Source organism: Tiliqua scincoides, chromosome 2, assembly GCF_035046505.1.
Source record: "Tiliqua scincoides isolate rTilSci1 chromosome 2, rTilSci1.hap2, whole genome shotgun sequence".
NCBI classification, from domain to species: Eukaryota; Metazoa; Chordata; class Lepidosauria; order Squamata; family Scincidae; genus Tiliqua; species Tiliqua scincoides.
Window position 1 is genome coordinate 105,473,262 of NC_089822.1, and position 18,176 is coordinate 105,491,437.

General features: G+C 42.7%; 1 protein-coding gene across 1 annotated transcript; it reads left to right on the forward strand.

Annotated features, from left to right (window-relative positions):
- The first annotated feature begins 906 nt into the window (after positions 1-906).
- STYK1 (serine/threonine/tyrosine kinase 1) lies at positions 907-13,427 on the forward strand. The gene is made up of 9 exons (XM_066612657.1): positions 907-973; positions 2,343-2,486; positions 3,888-4,148; positions 5,194-5,375; positions 6,057-6,140; positions 7,049-7,257; positions 7,991-8,031; positions 9,313-9,409; positions 13,223-13,427. The coding sequence occupies exons 1-9, from the start codon at positions 907-909 to the stop codon at positions 13,425-13,427; spliced, it is 1,290 nt and encodes a 429-aa protein (XP_066468754.1).
- Positions 13,428-18,176: the final 4,749 nt, after the last annotated feature.

Here is an 18,176-nt window from a genome sequence, read left to right on the forward strand (position 1 = left end):
ATATCAAGGGGAGCTTTACTGGACGAATAAAGGGGACACTCTCTTATCCCATCTGGCTAACTCATTAGTTATAGTGTCGCCTTCAGGTGCAGAATACTTCAGGTGCAGAGTTGCACCTTTCTCCACTTCCAACAATATGAACAGAAATATTGTTATTATGTGGCAATTGTAGAAGCTGCACATTTGAGCATCAATGCCCAGGAATGATAGATCTGTGGTCCTCCAATTTCTTGTGCATTTTAGTGACATGGTGTTGAGTAAAGGATGGATTGGCTCCATCCTTTAAAAAGGATGAGCCAAAAATTATTGTGCTCATACAGTATTTCAGGAGCTGTGCAGAAAATATGTTTGAGGCCACCAGGTGATAAAGCAGCATATGCGTTTTATAAATAAATGAAACCAGTTTTAGGTGATGGGCTACTTGAGCAAAATCAAGTTTTTGTTTCTTTTTAGATAAGTTGTTTTGTGGAAATTTGCATTCTGATGTTATTTTGCATGCCACATCAGCTTAGAAACTTGAAATTGACCAAAAGGTTAATAAGAGACATTAGTGGCATTTTCCATGTCCATATTTAGAAATAAAAATAGTTAAAGCACTGACAGTAGGGGTAGCCATGAGGTCTCATTAAGGTCATAACCAATAATTTTGTACATTGATATAGGTGTGTTGGCAACCTTCAGTCTCGAAAGACTATGGTATCGCGCTCTGAAAAAGATATAGGTATATGATATAGGTAATGACTGGACTATGTATCTTCTTTTAATTTGACAGGTTAAAACTCTCAGATATACTCGAGGATTCATTTTTTTTTCCCATGGGAAGAACTATGTGAGCCTTCTAAAGTTCTTCATATTTGTGCAGTGGATGACAACAGCCAATGAAGGTCAGACCACATTTGGTTGAGGATGGCAGGAAATATAAGGAGGTTGTCACGTATGCTGCTGGAATGTCAGCGCAATGACAAACTGTGTGGTAAGCATAAAGGCCCTTTTACCCTCATCATGTAGTGTGCTCTGTACTTGGCAAGATCTCATATGTTGAGTCAATATGGATTTATGCTTTACAGATGATATTTCTCTGGCTAGTTAGATAGGGTTGTCTAATGTCTATTGGCCTTCGTTAATGAAAGTGATTTTAGTGATCTATGTTCCAGCAAAACTCAGTATATACAACCAAATAGCATGGGTCAGTTGAACATCATTCAATAATTTAAAAAAAAACACAACACAACCTGATCTTATTGAATATCCCTGTTGAATTAATAAGTCTCTCTGGCCCTTTTCACATGTGCTCAGGATCATGCATACATGTGGCCATATTCCAAATGAATTGTAATATTGTAATTTTCTACCTGTGCTTATTTTCTACCTGCCAAAGGGAAGGTTTGGCTTTCTATCACCCACAAAGCAATTCTGCTCCTTAAACTGATGGATTATAGGATTGTGGTTCCCGCCAAATGCAAACATGAAATAATTTAACGGACATCTTCTCTTTGGAATCACTGGCCATTTTAAAAATTGTATAAACTTTTGAACTTGGAGAGCCCTATCCTACTGAATTATCTGTGTGGCAATGCAACTATACCAGTGTGGTGCCCACTGAATCCTGAAGGGGAGTTTTGGTCTCTAGAGGCCTCCTTGCCATAGCAGAATATTTGTTCCCTTGCCCCAGGATAAGCCCACATTGGCCTGCTTGAACCTGAACCAGCTCTATAGCTGTCACACATCTGTATGGACCTCAGTTGGGGAATTAAGGACAGGAAAGAGGTTAGGATATCAGCATGAGCCACTGCTTCCAATATCACCCCCTTTCCAACCCCGATCCACTCTCCCCCATCTCCTCCCTGTTTCACCTCCTCCAACCCCATGTGCTAACTTACCAGCTAACTTACTGGGGGGGCACCCCCTATCCACTTGACCTGGCCACTTGCGACAGTGGCTAGGCTGTGCCAAATAGCTTGTTGCCTTTTGCCACAGCTGTGAAAGGCCTTATGCTCCCAGAACAAGCAGTCCAGCTGTGCAAGGCCGGAATAGGATTGGGCTGTAAGTCACCTTCAGGCAAGGGGCTTCAGAGCAAGTAAGGTTTTATTTTACATGTCCAGAGTTAGGTGATTGCTCATTTGGCACCCTCTGAGAACCCAAACACTGCTAAAGTGCATTTGGCTGCCACGTTCCTGTTGCAACATTGGTAGAAATGCTGCAAATAGATGAGTGCAAAGAGAGAGGGAGGGAGAGAGAACCACTCAAAGAACTCTGTGTTGCAAAAATAAACTCTTTGTGATTCAGCTAGATGCTTAATTGCTTGCTGCAACTCCTTTACCATTTGCCATTTCTGTTGACAGTTGTGCGAGAGAATCAGGTTGAATTGATCTTCATCCCAGTCCTTTTGGTCGCTGGATTTATTATTGTCTTAGGCATCATCCTTTGGCTTCATTACCAGAGCTTGAGGAGAAAGCAGCAGATATCTTCAGAATCCAGAATGGAAGGTAAGGACAGCTTAGTAAGGTTGCCAGATCCCCTGATGCTCTGGGAACAAAGTGGTGGTGCCTCATAGATCAGGAGCTGAAGGTGGACACTGGTGGGATGAAGAGGATTCTGATAGAGTCTGGTGTGTAGGATGGATAAAAGCAAAAACTCTGGATTTACTGTAAACCAATATATGAAAGTCTATCCTTATGATCTCTTAAATTTAAATTCTGACCCTATATCTCACACTGAATTAAAAACTGCTTTTCTGTGTTAAAGAGAACCATTGGGAAAAAACAGTTGATTTCTGAGGTTAACCATTATAAATGATACAGTGAATCTTGTATTATTTTTTAATTTCCCCCATCTTTTCATTTGTTTGCTGTGCTGACCAGTTGGTAAACTTTTGTAGAAAAGTGTTATATACATATTTTTAATTATATATTCATTACTGTGGGCTTTGTAATAAATTTGAGAACTAGCAAGTTATCACAGGCAGTAGAATTTAGATACCACCCTGCACCTCACCAAATAACAGAAATCATGATCTGATCAAACTGTCTCTTGGTTCTGTCCCCGCACCCTGAAACCTTCAGAAAGAGACTAAACTCCTGAACTTCCAAGTCAAAACTTTACATTCACTTCTGGTGTGTAACTGGATTTACAGGCCTGGGAGTGTGCCATTTTCTTATCTACAGTCTTATGGCAAACACTTGCCCCAATATAAGAACATAAGAAGAGGCCTGCTGGATCAGGCCAAATGCCCATCTAGTTCAGCTTTATGTATCTCACAGTAGCTTGCTAGATGCTTCAGGGAACATACAAGACAAGAGACCTGCATCCTGGTGCTCTCCCTTGCATCTGGCATTCTGAGGTAGCCGACTTCTAAAATCAGGAGGTTGCACATACACATCATGGCTTGTAACCTGTGATGGACTTTTCCTTCAGAAATTTGTCCAAAAGGCTTCTAGGCCAGATGCCATCACAACATCCTGTGGCAAGGAGTTCCACATACTAATTACGCACTGGGTAAAGAAATAATTTCTTTTGTCTGTCCTAACTCTCCCAATGCTGCTTCTTCCACAGTTATCTTCACCAATGATGAAGAGATTACTAATGTTGATTCTAGCTCAGGTCCTCTCACCTAGAGAAGGCATGTGAAGGAAGACACAGAGCAGTTGCTGCATGCTGCATGTTCATTGCTGCATGTTCAAAACATTGTGCAGAAAATGAGGGACGGTGCCATATGTTTTAAACTGGCTATCAGCTTTCTAGTTCCTGTTTTAAACTATGTGTAAGGAATTTGTTTAGATGTATTGAATTGGGTTATAGCACATGCCTAATGCTAAAATGTAAAGTCCCTTTCTAATGTTTCCACCTCATGAGTTGACTATTTTTATTTTTTATTTTTTTGCTAACAGCTACTCTCCCAAGATCAGAACAGGGGAAAAGCCAAGAAAAAGCCAGCATTTCAGAGCATACCTCCATCCAACTAAATGAGATGGCTATGGATTGCTTATTAAGAACTGCAGCATTAACTTTGAAGGACTTAGAAATACCACGGGAGAAGATAGAGTCACTGGAATTTATCCAAAATGGCAGCTTTGGGGGAATCTACAGAGCAGAACTGAGAACCAGCAGTCCTGGGAAAATGCAGTCAGTCATCTTGAAAGCCTTGCAAGGTAATGCAAGTGATGAGGTGCCTCCTTCTTGGTGACATGAGTGGTAGACTAGAAAGTTCCATTTCTCTTGTATTTTCAAGTCCCTGTTTTGCTCGTAGGAGCTTTTCACTAAACTGTCAAGACCCAGCACCTTAACATACAGATATGTTATTTGTACAAATATGTTTCAAGCTCTTGTCTATACACAGGAGTTACATGTTAATGTCTTACAAGTGAAATTGTACAGGTATACTGATGGGCAGCCTGGTCTAAACAGGCTTCAGCCCCAGTGCTAGTGGTGGGTGTCACAAATGTGCCATAAAGCACATCCCATTGATGCCGTAGCAGGAGCCCCAGCCACCGACAGAGTAGAGGTAAGCACCAAGTGGCATGGGAAGGGTGGTCAGAGGGTGGGGGCATTTCTGGGGGGCAGACAGATAGAGGGTGGAAAGGGGGAGGGACAGGCCTGTGTGGGGGTGGAACCGGTGGAGGCCTTCTCAACCAAATTCTATCCCCTCTATCAGGCCTGAAAGCCTGACACAGGGCTTCTTGAATTTGCAGCAGTGAAATAGCTGGTGCAGACTCCAGAAGCCCATTGAGCAGGCTGGGGGACAAATGTTCCCTTCCCTGGAGAAGACCTCCTGCCTACTTGGATCCAGCAGAGTATATGGAAGTAGCCATTTGGAGCCACTGCTCCTGTGCTGAATAGGATTGGGCTGCGAGTGTCCAGTTCTTGGTGTCTGAAAGGTGCCTACGGTACGTGAATGGGAGTCACACAATGCTGATCTTGAGGGCTAACAAAGCAAAAAAGGAGGGCACTTGCAGATTAGACGGACAAGCAGACCTAAAGCGGATAACAGTAGTAGTTCTGGGATTGCCCTGAACCAGAGTGAGGCTGCAATCCTATGCACACTTTCCTGGGAATAAACCCAACTTAACACAATGGGGCTTACTTCTGAGTAGACCTGCATAGGATTGTGGTGTAATTCTCTTAATTTCTGTTAAGGTGAGAGTCCTAAAGAAAATCATGCTTCTTTTCTTATTCATTTTATTCTTTTGCTTTCAGAGTCTGCTAGCTCCCATGAGCTGAAAGATTTCCTAGAAAGGATTCAATTCCATCAGTTCCTTGGTCCTCATGAAAACATAGTTAAATTATTAGGGTGTTGTATAAACCAGATGCCCCTTTATATGATATTGGAGGATGCTCCCAATGGAAATCTTCTGAACTTCCTTTGGACTTGCCGCCGGGTAAGTGGAAAAAAGGAGATGGCTGGATACTGGCCTCCCTAATGTAATAATATGAATTGAAAGTTGCTCTAGATGGAGAAATACTTTGTATCCTTCCCACAGAAACTAATTTTTGGTGGCTTTGTTTACATACTCCCCTAATATTTCATAGATCAAAATAGGGTCATTCTTTTATCATCATCATCATCATCATCATCATCATCATCATCATCATCATCATCATCATATGATTTAAAATAGTCTTGGTTAAAGGTATACTTGGAAAATATAATAGTCTTGTAATATATTCAAACAATCAGTTCAAACAATCCAATCATTTAAAATAGCAGGTTATGTGTTACGTGGAGCCCCAGTGCAAACATGTTTGCTTGCATGTGTGCTAGGAACAAGCTGCACTGGCCCTCACAAAGTTTTGTAGTTTTTACAAACCCAAGGAGGAGCTCTGAAGAAAGGCAGCTCTAACAACTCATGCTAAGAACATTTTTAAAGAGCGTCTTCAAAATCTCAACAGGCAAAAAGAGGGACAATGACTTACTGTAGACCAGCTGTAGAAAACAGGGACTGTCCATGCTAAACAGGCACAGTTGGAGCATGAGTTCCTATCTGTGCACAATTCAAAGTAAGGTTATGCGCCTTTATACACAGACTCCCATTGTCAGCAATATGTTTCTGTCTTTCCAGGATGTGGTGATCATGGATGAATGGCCTTTTGACCTTACAGAGGGGCAGGTATACAGAATTGGAAAACAAGTTGCATTGGCTCTGGTAAGTTTGTTAAATAAGCTTTCCTCTCCCCTTGCTTAATTTATCAGAGCGGAAAAAAAGACAAAATATGAGAGTGACATCAACTCTAAGGGCCCAATTCTATCCCTTCCCAGTGCCCAGTGGTGCAGCGGCACCAAATTGGTGCCAAAGATCTCCATGTTGAGTGCAGCTGGCCCTAATAGGTCTACTCAGATCTGCACTAGCCCTTGAGCTGGTGTAGAACTGAGGAGACCCATGTCGGGAGGCTCAGGAGGGGGCATAGGATCTGGTGGCAGACTCTGCCACCGTCCCCCCCTCCTGGACCCAATCCACCCTCTGGCCCATCCACCCCTGCCCAGTTTTGCCCTTTCCTCACTGCATGGCAGGGAAACTTACTGCCTGGTGCTCCTGGCTTGCATCCTGGCACTGAAGCCCAGCGCCAGCTAGTGCTGGCCTCTCTACCAGCGCAGCAGGCTCACTGCCAGCATCTGAGTGCCTTACAGCATTCCAGGTGGGACTGGAGCTCTGGCGCTGGGCAGCACAGGATCAGGCTGTAAGTAATTCATTGGGTCTGCAAGAGACAAAAAATGTCAACTTTTTGGAGCTGGTCTTCCATTTGCTGATGATAAGAAAAAAAAGTATCTGGGCACTACTGCATTGTTGCAGAGAAATATGAAACTATATTATGGCTTTATCTAGAAAAGGCAAATCAAACCTCCCAAGTTTTTGCTCCTTGAAATTACTTTTTTTCCAGTAATAAAAGCTAAAAGCTAATTTGCTTGTGAAACTAACATGGTAGGTGTGTGTGGTGAATACAAAATGCAACATCTTGACTGAAGCACTAAGACTTATGCAGATACTCAAATCAACCAAATGGAAACAGGAACATGTAAAAGACCTTTAACTATAACAGCTAACTTTTTTTCCAGGATTTTCTTCAGCAAAAGAAGCTATATCATGGTGATGTGGCAGCCAGAAATATTCTTATTGGTCATCAGTTTACTGCAAAACTCTGCAGGCTGGGATTGGCATGCAGAAGCCACACCTGCAGTCCCAGCGCCAAGACCCAGACAGTTCCACTCAAGTGGCAGGCTCCAGAGCGGCTCCTGAAGAAGCCACCCAACATCAAATCAGACATGTATGGTTTGATCAGCTCTCTCTCCTAATTTAGATGTCTTTCTTCAAGCCCTGCTGCACAATGCATATGTAATTTTCAACAGAGGCATGTTTCCAGCTGATAACTCATATTCAGCTAAAACTATATTATTAACAGCGCAATCCTATCTTGTGCTGGAACAGGCAAGCCAGGAGGTAAGGGGAAACTCAGCCAAAGGTAAGGGGAAACTCTTACCTTTGGATAAGCCGCTGCAGCCCCATGGGTCTCCTTGAACTTGCGCCACCTACTGTGGTGGCGCAAGTCCAAGGAGCTTGGAGTGGCGTGAAGGCGCTCTGCACTGCTCAGGAATGGGGGTTGAGATCCGGCATAATAGCCAGATCCCAGCCCCGCCACCTGCTCCCCACCCGCTCGCCTGCCGTCCGCCTGCCCCAGAACGCCTCCCTCCTGCCTCCTCCCTGCCGATCCCACAGCCTTGCGTTGGCCAAGTTTGGTTGATGCAAGACTTCCTCAGCAAGCTGCCATGGAGGCTGGATGCAGCCTCCGTGGGCTAGCTCACCTCTGTGCTCCCAAGGAGGTGCAAACGTGCTTTACAGCATGTTTGTGACCCTCCTAGGCTGGTGCAAGTCACTTTGTTGGTCCCTAACTCATGGATAGGATTGCGCCCTAAGAAAGTTGCAGGGTGATTTTTTTTCCCCCATTCTCAGAATAAGCTGGGAAGAAACTGCTCATGTTGAAACATTTTTTTTCCTTGCAGATGGTCCTTTGGAATCTTACTGTATGAGATGATCACATTAGGTAAGGAGTAAAAATAAAATCTGAGGCCATGACCCTAAGCCCATTTACTAGGGAGTAAGCGCCACTGAACTCAGTGGAACATAACTTCTTAATAAGCATCCTTAGTAGTATGCTGCAAGTTTAATTGAGGGAATCTGTGATGAGACTCGGATCTTGTGCGTGAGTAAGTTTAGACAGCTTTGGGGGTTCTGAAGTGTATCAAGAAAGTGGCAATGGGAGAGATGTTGTATAGTGTATAATCATTTTCACTCCCATGCTGTTTCTGATCTGAATCTGACCCAAACCTACTATTTGCCCTGTGAATGGAAAGTTATAGGATCTTATGGTGTCCATATGTCTTCCCCTGTAATTTGTAGCTTTGGGAGGGCAATTTAGAGCAGGAAAACATTGCAGTGGAAAGTGTGAAGCTCTGAGAATCTCAGAGCACAAACATTGTCAGCAGGGCTCAGGCACCTTACTCTCTGTGCTGCAGAGACTGCTTGCAGGGAGTGGAACTGGGCGACCTGAGCCTTTGCTGCACTCAGATTGTGTCCAGAAAGGAAACTACAACTAAGCATCCCAGGAGAAGTCAGGTGACCTGGGGTGCCAATAAGGTCCCTGCTGGCTCCATGCAAGAATTTCACTGGGCTCAGGTCCCCAGTCTGAACTTCTCACCTTTGAGAGAAGATGCTGACAGACTTGCCTTGCCATGTCACTATGCTGTCGGCTCTGGATACCCAACTATCAGCTCATCTTAAATTGTGCAAGCTGCCTTGAGACCTTGGATCATTGTTTGTCCATGCTAGAACCTGACTCCCAGTTCACCTTAGACAATATAATCTGCCCCTGGTCTTCAGAATGTCATCTGCCTGCTCTGGAACCTGAACACAGGCCTGTTTGCTCATGCTGGTTGCTGGGAATTGATGGGGAGGTTAAACACTCCTTTCTGTAGCTCTAGTTATCTGATTCAATTTGGGTCTCCCTGCACCTAAAAGAAAAAAAAAACAGATCTGGTCATTGTCCTCCTAGTGTCTTTTAGTTATCCCCAACTGAGTTTAATTTGAGAGAGAATATAGTGAGTGGGAATTTGGACTGGATGGCATCTAGTTCCTTCTGTAATTACTCAGCCTGACAGTCCGGTGCCTCTTTTCTCTAAAACACAGTCATTTCATATTGACCTTGATCATCCAGACACAAAGAGACATACCAGAACTAGATTCAGCACTTGGCTGTTTCCTAGAAGGAAATTTTCCTGTGTAAGAACCCTGCCTTGCCAGCTTTTCATTTTATTTTCCTATCCAGGAGCACCACCATTTCCAGAGGTTCCTCCATCTGATATCTTACAACACCTTCAGAGAGAGCACATCATGAAGAGGCCTTCAAACTGTCATCCAACCATGTAAGAATGTTTCTCATTTCATCTTATATTTTATACCATCTGTTCTCAGTACTGCCTCAGATTCTCCCAAAGAGTATACTTCCCACAGATCATTCTGTGTCCTTCCTGCTATTTGTGAGAAGCATCTTCACATCTGAACTCATGCCTCTTGCAACATTTGCAAAATGAAAATAGGTATATGGATCACATAAATCTTCTCCAGGAACAGAGGGGCGAGATGGACTTTACATTTTATTGCGAGAATATTTGGCCTAGCTTTTGTAACCACAAGCAAATGTACTGTAGTGAGTTTGTATTGCAGTCATAAATAATGTCTGATCATTACTTTGTTAATTAATTGTTCAATATTCCAGTTCAGTGTTTCTCAGACTGTGGGTCGGGACCCACTAGGTGGGTCATGAGCCAATTTCAGGTGGGTTCCCATTCATTTCAATATTTTATTTTTAATATATTAGACTTGATGCTCCCATAGTATGTGACTGCATTTGGTGAAATGTTACAGACCTGTTCTTTTAACAAGCTGCTATGTGTAGTTTTTTAACAATGATAGTAAATGGGACTTACTCCTGGGTAAGCGTGGGTAGGATTGTAGCCTAGGATTGTTAAAAATTTTCCTGCTTGATGATGTCACTTTCAGTCATGACATCACTTCTGGTGGGTCCTGACAGATTCTCATTCTAAAAAGTGGGTCCCGGTGCTAAATCTGTGAGAACCACTGGTCCAGTTGATTCTATTTTTAAAGATGAGCTAATGGTTGAGGTATTGCCCTAGAGCAGGGCTCTCCAAACCCCAGCCCATGGTCCAGATCGGGGGCTCAGAAAAAGCCTTCCCTCCCCCATGAACAGAGCTTAACATTCCTCCATGGCAGTAGGGCTTTTTTGGAACACAGCTGTCTCCATTGGAGACTGCTGCCCTATAGTAGGGGTGGCAAGTTTATGGCACGCAGGCCCAAGGTGGCAAATAAAAAACTTTGTTGGCATGTAGTGTACAGTGCCACCCCTCGATTCTTTAAGCTCCACCCGAAATAAATAAATAAATAGTTATTACTGCTAAATGAAGCAGTAAATTGGTTGCCTAAACAGATTTCAAGCATTTTGCTCTCTTTCTCCATTAAAAGAAATTGTTAAATACAAATATAATAATAAAATGATCTGCTGCTCAGTGTATTTTTAGAAGATTATCACCAGTTTGTGCACACTTTCTCATAAATGTTTGCCACCCCTGTTCTAGAGAATCCTTAGTGGAAGACTCCCTAGTAATTACCCCAAGAAGTAACATTGCTCTGGCTTGACAACTTTGTTCTTCTTCCTGACCTGTCAAAAATATTTTATGATGACTCCAGCTGATTGGCTCCTTTTTATCCCGTGTGGGGAAGATGGCACCCCAAGCTTTGACTATCTAGTATAAACTTAATGGACTCTCAGATTTTCCCACTGCCAAGTCCAGTGGGTTACCTTGGACCAATAACCAGCTGTGAACCAAACTCAGCAGGGATTGGGGTGGGGGTTGGCCCAAGCTTTTGTTCCCTTTGATGATATTGTGCAGGCTGGTACTTTCACTGTATACCCTAGGTAAATCCTATCTTTGGTATGTGTAGCAGAGCTCTGGCAGAAAAATGAAGGTAACTCCTATTATCAGAATACGGGATTGTTATTTAGAAGAAAGGTGCCTATTTGCTTCACTGACACATTTGCCTTTTTACACTTAAACTAAAATTTACTGCACTTTAACACTCATTTAAGAAACAGGCAAACGTCCCTACATTTTCCACCTGGCTGGTCATCTACATTCACCTTAATCGTTCCTTGTCAGGGCCAAACAAGACATATTTTTCTTTGTAGGCAAAGAAAGTTAGACGTGTCTAAATCCCATTGAAATTAATGGGCCTAGCTTGTCTTATTGATTTCAGGGATGCTTAGGCATGACTTTCTTTGGCTACAACCTAGTATCTTCATTTATAAGCAATAATAATAGTTTCATCAAGATTTATCTTTAAAAAAAAGATGTATTTACAGTGCAAGCCTATGCATGTCTACTCTGAAGTAAGATCCAGTAAGTTCAATGGGACTTTTTCCTTGGTAAGTGTATATAGGATTGCAGATTTAAAGGAAGTATCCTTTCAATTATATATATGTCACAAGCAATTCTGGCAGATTTGAGTATTCTAGGAGGAAAAAAAAATCTTAGGTTTAAGAGAAAAGTTAACCTGCTTACAAATTCACTCATGCACCAGAAAGCTGGGAAATGGTAAGATGCCCACCTTAACTTTCACACCATAAAAGCAAAAAGCATATTCTGCACACATATCACATATTCTGTTTGCCTACAACTTTACTGCCAAGCGCCCACACTTTTCCTTGGCCTTTCAAGCTGTCGATGTTGTCAGTTTCACACTCAAAGTTGTCCTTTTCATTGGGGACACTGTCAGTGTTGTCAGTTTCACTTGGAACATTCTCAGTTTCACAGAAGCCTTGAGAATGCTCCTGAGTGGCTTCTGTACTCAGCAGCATCCGCTGCTAACCCAAAGTCAGGAGTCTGAAAGGGTTGTTGGTAAGTTGAAAATTCATAAGTAGGAAGGCTTCTGTGTAGGTTAGACAGAAATGAATCCCATCTAATGTTACAGAAAACAATCCCTACCTAAAGTCCCAGCTAGCTATGGAGTTAGAGATTGACAAAATGGTTGGAAAATAATAGTTCAAAAACAGAATAGGAACAAGCTGGAGCCTACAACAGAATGTGCAGTGTGTAGCTGGTCCCTCAGAAATATTGGTTTGGACTAATAGGACAAAGGTTTTTTTTATTTTTTTATTTTCTTCAAGTGGGTTCCCTCTGTGTGTCTCTCGGTTTTATTCAAATATCCATCCTCTTGTTATTTTTTTGCCCAGTCTGCTCTCCTCCTTTGTTTTCCTCTGGCTTTGTTGTTTCCCCCCACAAATACCATTCTCCTTTTCTCACAGTTTGTTCCCCCCCCCAAAAAAAAGTATGGCATTGGTTCATTTGTTTGATATTTTCTAAGTAAAAGCTGTGTGTGTGTGTGTGTGTGTGTGTGTGTGTGTGTGTGTGTGTGTGTGTGTGTGTGTTTGGGGGTGCCTAGTAAGGGAGATAATTGTCTTTCAAGGCTTGTAAAGTGTTTATCTATGTGCAGTTAAGGCTGCTGTCCTAAAGCTAAAATCCTATGCACAAGTTCCTGGGAGTAAGCCCTACTGAACACAGTGGGACTTACTTCTGGGAAAACCTGCATAAAATTGAATTGCAGGTACACTTACTAGTGAATGAATTCCATTGAGCTCAGTGTGACATCTGAGTCAACCAATTTCAGATTGCAATGTAAGATAGATTTCCCTCTCCTTCCTCCAAAGAATGAAGAGGTCTTGGAAACCTTCATCATTTCTTGCTAAAGCTCAAACAGCTTTGCAAAGAATTTATTTTCTGCCTTTAAGCAGTTTGTGCCCAACATTGCCTATACACAACAGGGATCAAATGTGTACATCTGTGGGCTGGGCAGAACAGTAGTTCTGTCTGCAGTCTCCAGTGCTTGGGTAAATTTCTCTCCTCTTTCTCTGTGACAGGAGGAGGTCTGGGAAACCTCTGTAGCTTGCTAGTTCTATAACAACCTTGCAGCGACACAAGGCAGCAAGCAGATTCTTTGTCCCTCTTCTCTTACCTGCTATCCCTCCACTGTAGTCCAAAGGGGGTACAGACTAGAACTCCTGTTCATTCATGCAGCCCCTCAATTCTGTGTAATATACAGTTTGGCTCTTGGTTGATTATGAGTTGAATTGGTGACATGGGAAATTACTCTTTCTCTGACAGGTATAGCATTATGAAGGCCTGCTGGCACTGGACTCCAACAGATCGTCCATCTCTCCCTGAACTGATATGTTGGCTTCAATCAGCAGTCCAGACCAGCAATGATCAAGCTGTACTGCAAGTGCCCGAGCTGGTGCTGCCAGAACTGTATGCTGCTGTAGCTGGAATTGATGTGAGGGACCTTCCTGTTGACTATACCATATTCTGAAAGATGCTTTTTCAAGATGTGAAAGACAGATCTGGCCTTGAGAATGGGATCTGAAATCATAAAAAGGAAGGTCTTTTAAGAAAGTGGAATACTTTTCACAGCAATCTACATGATGCGTGTTTATTGATCTGGCCCAGGCCAGCCCAAGACCTTCTGGCACCTGAGGCAGCATGACACATACTGCCCCCCTTACCTGATGATGTGCCAGCCTCTGCTTCTCTGATACTCTCACCCACCACATTCTCCTCCTCCACAATTCCACTTCATCACCCCTCTTCTTTTTCCAATCCGTGGAGTGCATGGATTGGTGGAGGTGGACAGATTGACAGGAGTGGGCATCCCATGCCTGTCTGCTGCTTGAGGTGACCACTTCAGTTGGCTTCATGGATGGACTGGCTCTGTATCCAGCCCTCCTTATCCTCCCGCTCTAGTATGGCAGCAATAGGCCAGGACTAACTGGGCAAATACAAAGATGAGATGGTTTCTTTTTGCATCACCAGTGACAAATGAAGAGCAATGATGGTGGACATTAGGAAAACTTTCTCAGTAACTTTGATGGAACTATCCTGTGCATGCTTTCTGAGATACATGTCTCCCTTGCAAGTGTGCATTGAATTATAGTCTTAGTAGCAGTGAAAGAATTGCTAGATACATTTACCACTCCTTTCCCACCCCCTTCTTCTGTGGCCTCCCCTACATTCAGCTTTTAAATGGTATTTTTGTTGGGACAGGGATCTATCTTGTTTATTTATAATTTGGAAAGTGCTATATACATTGCTGCATTATCTATGCCTAATAAAGGTTCATTCATTCATTCATTCATTCATTGCTGCTGCTGCGGCTGCAGTAGTAGTAGTAGTAGTAGTAGTAGTAGTAGTAGTAGTAGTAGTAGTAGTAGGGTTAGGATTTTCCAAAAATGGAACAGAAATTTTGCCTGAGATGTTAAACAGAATAATTTTTTTTCATGGAGAGCATATGATAGAGTTTAACTCTGTACTGCTTCCAGTAAGTAAGTGATTAATGGAAAGATTAGAAAGAGCAATTACTACTACAGAACTGTAATAGTGAAGAAATAAAGAGCTGTATGCTCTTAAATTCAGAATGATGGAAATGTCCATGATGGCATATCCTTCATCTTGTACGCATACATTCGCTTCTTCTTTTATGTGGGTACCACTTCATATTTGCCCTCCTGAATTTGATTAAGCTGCTGCTTTCTTAAAATCACCAAAGATGCCAATGCCGCTCTCATACCACCTTGGATACTATTGGAATGTTTTCAGATTCCATTCCCATTAAGCATCTCAGCTGTGTTCAGTCTCCTGTGCAGTTGCAATATGAACCTGATGTACGTGAGGAAAGAGCTTTTCAATGAGGGATGGCTGTACAGTGGGGTTGAGAAGTGAAGGCCTAGGACGTGGACTGAGCCCCTGACCCACCAGCTTCCTATCCTTTCTTGGAAGTGCTTCATAAGAACATAAGAACAGCCCCACTGGATCAGGCCATAGGCCCATCTAGTCTAGCTTCCTGTATCTCACAGCAGCCCCACCAAATGCCCCAGGGAGCACACCTGATAACAAGAGACCTGCATCCTGGTGCCCTCCCTTGCATCTGACATAGCCCATTTCTAAAATCAGGAGGTTGCACATACACATCATGGCTTGTAACCCGTAATGGATTTTTCCTCCAGAAACTTGTCCAATCCCCTTTTAAAGGCATTCAGGCCAGATACCGTCACCACATCCTGTGGCAAGGAGTTCCACAGACCAACCACACACTGAGTAAACAAATATTTTCTTTTGTCTGTCCTAACTCTCCCAACACTCAATTTTAGTGGATGTCCCCTGGTTCTGGTGTTATGTGAGAGTGTAAAGAGCATCTCTCTATCCACTTTATCCTTCCCATGCATAATTTTGTATGTCTCAATCATGTCCCCCCTCAGGCACCTCTTTTCTAGGCTGAAGAGGCCCAAACACCTTTCCTCATAAGGAAGGTGCCCCAGCCCAGCAATCATCTTAGTTGCCCACTTTTGCACCTTTTCCATTTCCACTATATCCTTTTTGAGATGTGGCGACCAGAACTGGACACAATACTCCAGGTGTGGCCTTACCATTGATTTGTACAACGGCATTATAATATTAACTGTTTTGTTCTCAATACCCTTCCTAATGATCCCAAGCATAGAATTGGCCTTCTTCACTGCCGCCGCACATTGGGTCGACACTTTCATCGACTTGTCCCCCCCCCAAGATCTCTCTCCTGATCTGTCACAGACAGCTCAGAACCTATTAGCCTACATGTGAAGTTTTGATTTTTTGCCCCAATGTGCATGACTTTACACTTACTGACATTGAAACGCATCTGCCATTTTGCTTCCATTCATTCCACTTTTGTAGAATCTGTGATCCCCTTCAGTCATGGTACTTGCTAATCTAGCAAACTCCTACAACCTCTCTAGATACTTCTGTTTCATTGTTGGTCATTTCTCATTATCCATTTAATGAATTGCAAGCGTGCCTGTACACAGTTTCTTCCCAACAGGAATGATCTCACTTCCCTGCCCTCCTAGAACTGAAAGTTGTCAGGTGGAAAATTGAAGAAAAGTGGGAGAAAGGAATGAGGAAAGGGGGGGGTCTCTCCCAGCCCACACCTACCTTTTCTTCAAAGGCCTCATTGGATTTGCTTACTCAACTTGCATCTTTCTGGCCAGGCTACTCTCTTGCATTAGTAAATTTTTTGGGAGATTGTCTCTGCTGCCATCCGGTGGAACATTTATGTAATAAAACATCTGTAGCAGACCTCTCTTGCTGGCCTCTGATGTATGTCAACCTGGCTCCATAATTTAGGCAGCAAACACCTGCATGTGTACAGTATTGTGTACAGCGATCAGGGCCCAATATAGAGAGCTGGGCTACTCAGGTATGGGCAAGGACCTATGACTTCCATAGGATTCTGTCCACCCTGCCATTGGCTCCTGCTGGAGTCATAGCAATCTACGTTTATTTCAGAAAATCTAGTCACAGAAACTCCAGATTGTCTTAAGAAAATTTTAGGCTGCAGTGCAATCAATGGAATTTTCAAAGCATGCCTGTTGGCTTGGTGGGAGGAGGGAGAATTCATCTGGAAACTTCCACTTCCCTTCCTACCAGCCCAATCCTATGTATGCCGACTCAGAAGTGAGACCTACTGAGTTTACTAGGTTCTATGTCTGCTGCCTGTTGGTGTGCTTACACAGGTCAGGTTCCACAGAAGAAACGGGGGGAGAGCAGCAAGCACAAGATGGGCCTTTGTGGTTCAGGAAACATCCTTCAACCTTTTTCAGAAGAAATTCTCCGAAATCCATAAGTTCAGGCAATGTAGCCCAAAATAATCAGTAGGCTACTACTATTTTTCAGACTGGATATTAAGCAAAAGGAATAAAGAGAGAAGGGTGGGTACAATGTTGAAGCCCCAAAGTTTGCAGTTTATATGAGCCTTAAGACAGAGCGCAGGACATTTTAGGTACACTGACAGCACACGAACATGCATATTTGCTTGAAAGTAAATCCTACTGTGTTCAGTTGGGACTTGATTACCAGTGTGTTTAGGATTGTGGCCTTTCTTTAAAAAAAATTGTATTAAGTATTTAGAATTAGAAAACTATAACTAATATACAAAACATTTACATAAACAGGTTGTAAACTTGTGTGGGAAAAAATACATAAATGTATATAACTAGAAAAAATACATAATATGCAAATTAGGAAGAATGCATAATAAGCCAATCAGGTGGACCCAATTTGAGAAACTGGAATATGGGCTATTTTCCCCACATCTGATTGCTCAACACACGCTGCAGACTTATAGCCTACTTACAACCACCAGGAGGGCAAAAACATAGAGAAAATGGGGTCAGCTTTTAGTCCAGTAGATAGTGCCCTTGCCATGGGATGCTTATTTATTTTCACAAAATTGCCTTACTAATTCTTCTTAGCAGGGGCAGCTGCCAAATTTTCCAGTCCTGATATGCTGGCAACCAGATAATCTTATATGCATTTCTTGATACCTTGATGACATTGTGAGCAACTCCATACTCTATACCCTTCATCATTATGTTTTTTTACTGACATGTGTTATCCTTTATCTGTTGCCAGTTGATCCCTAAGCAGTTTTTCTGCTGTGAAATACCCCACTTACTTGACTCCTTAGATGAGAAGAGAGTGTTCTAATCAGGACTGGGTATATGCTACAATTCTTTAGAAGCGCAGAAAGGAAGAACAGGACACAATATGAAACACAAAATTTAGCTCCCTGAGAATCTTGGCTTTCATTTAAAGACAAAAAGCAAGTTTCCAGCCATCATTGCTGTAAAGCTTGGAAGCGTGTGGTCACTGTTTAATATACAGTATTATGTATAATTTGGAGAACTAATGGAAATTTGTTCAACATGCATAACTTGCAGAATTCAGCATTGCGTGGCACAAAATCCATCTGGAAGCAGGGTTTAATATTTAGTGTAGAGTACAGGCAGCCCTGGTACAGGCAACTAGTACAAAGTTCAGGCAGCCCTGGTTATAACAGGTGTTTTGCCTTACCCCTGGGTTTAATCGTGCAATCTTCATTGTCACCTGCCTGTTTATCTCCTCTTGCCGTTTTATGGAATTTAGATTACTAAAAGCCTTTTTACAAGTGCTGCCGCCTAGGGAGGTACATGGGGCGGCGGCAAGAAATAGGGCCTTCTCAGTAGTGGCACCAACGCTATGGAATTCC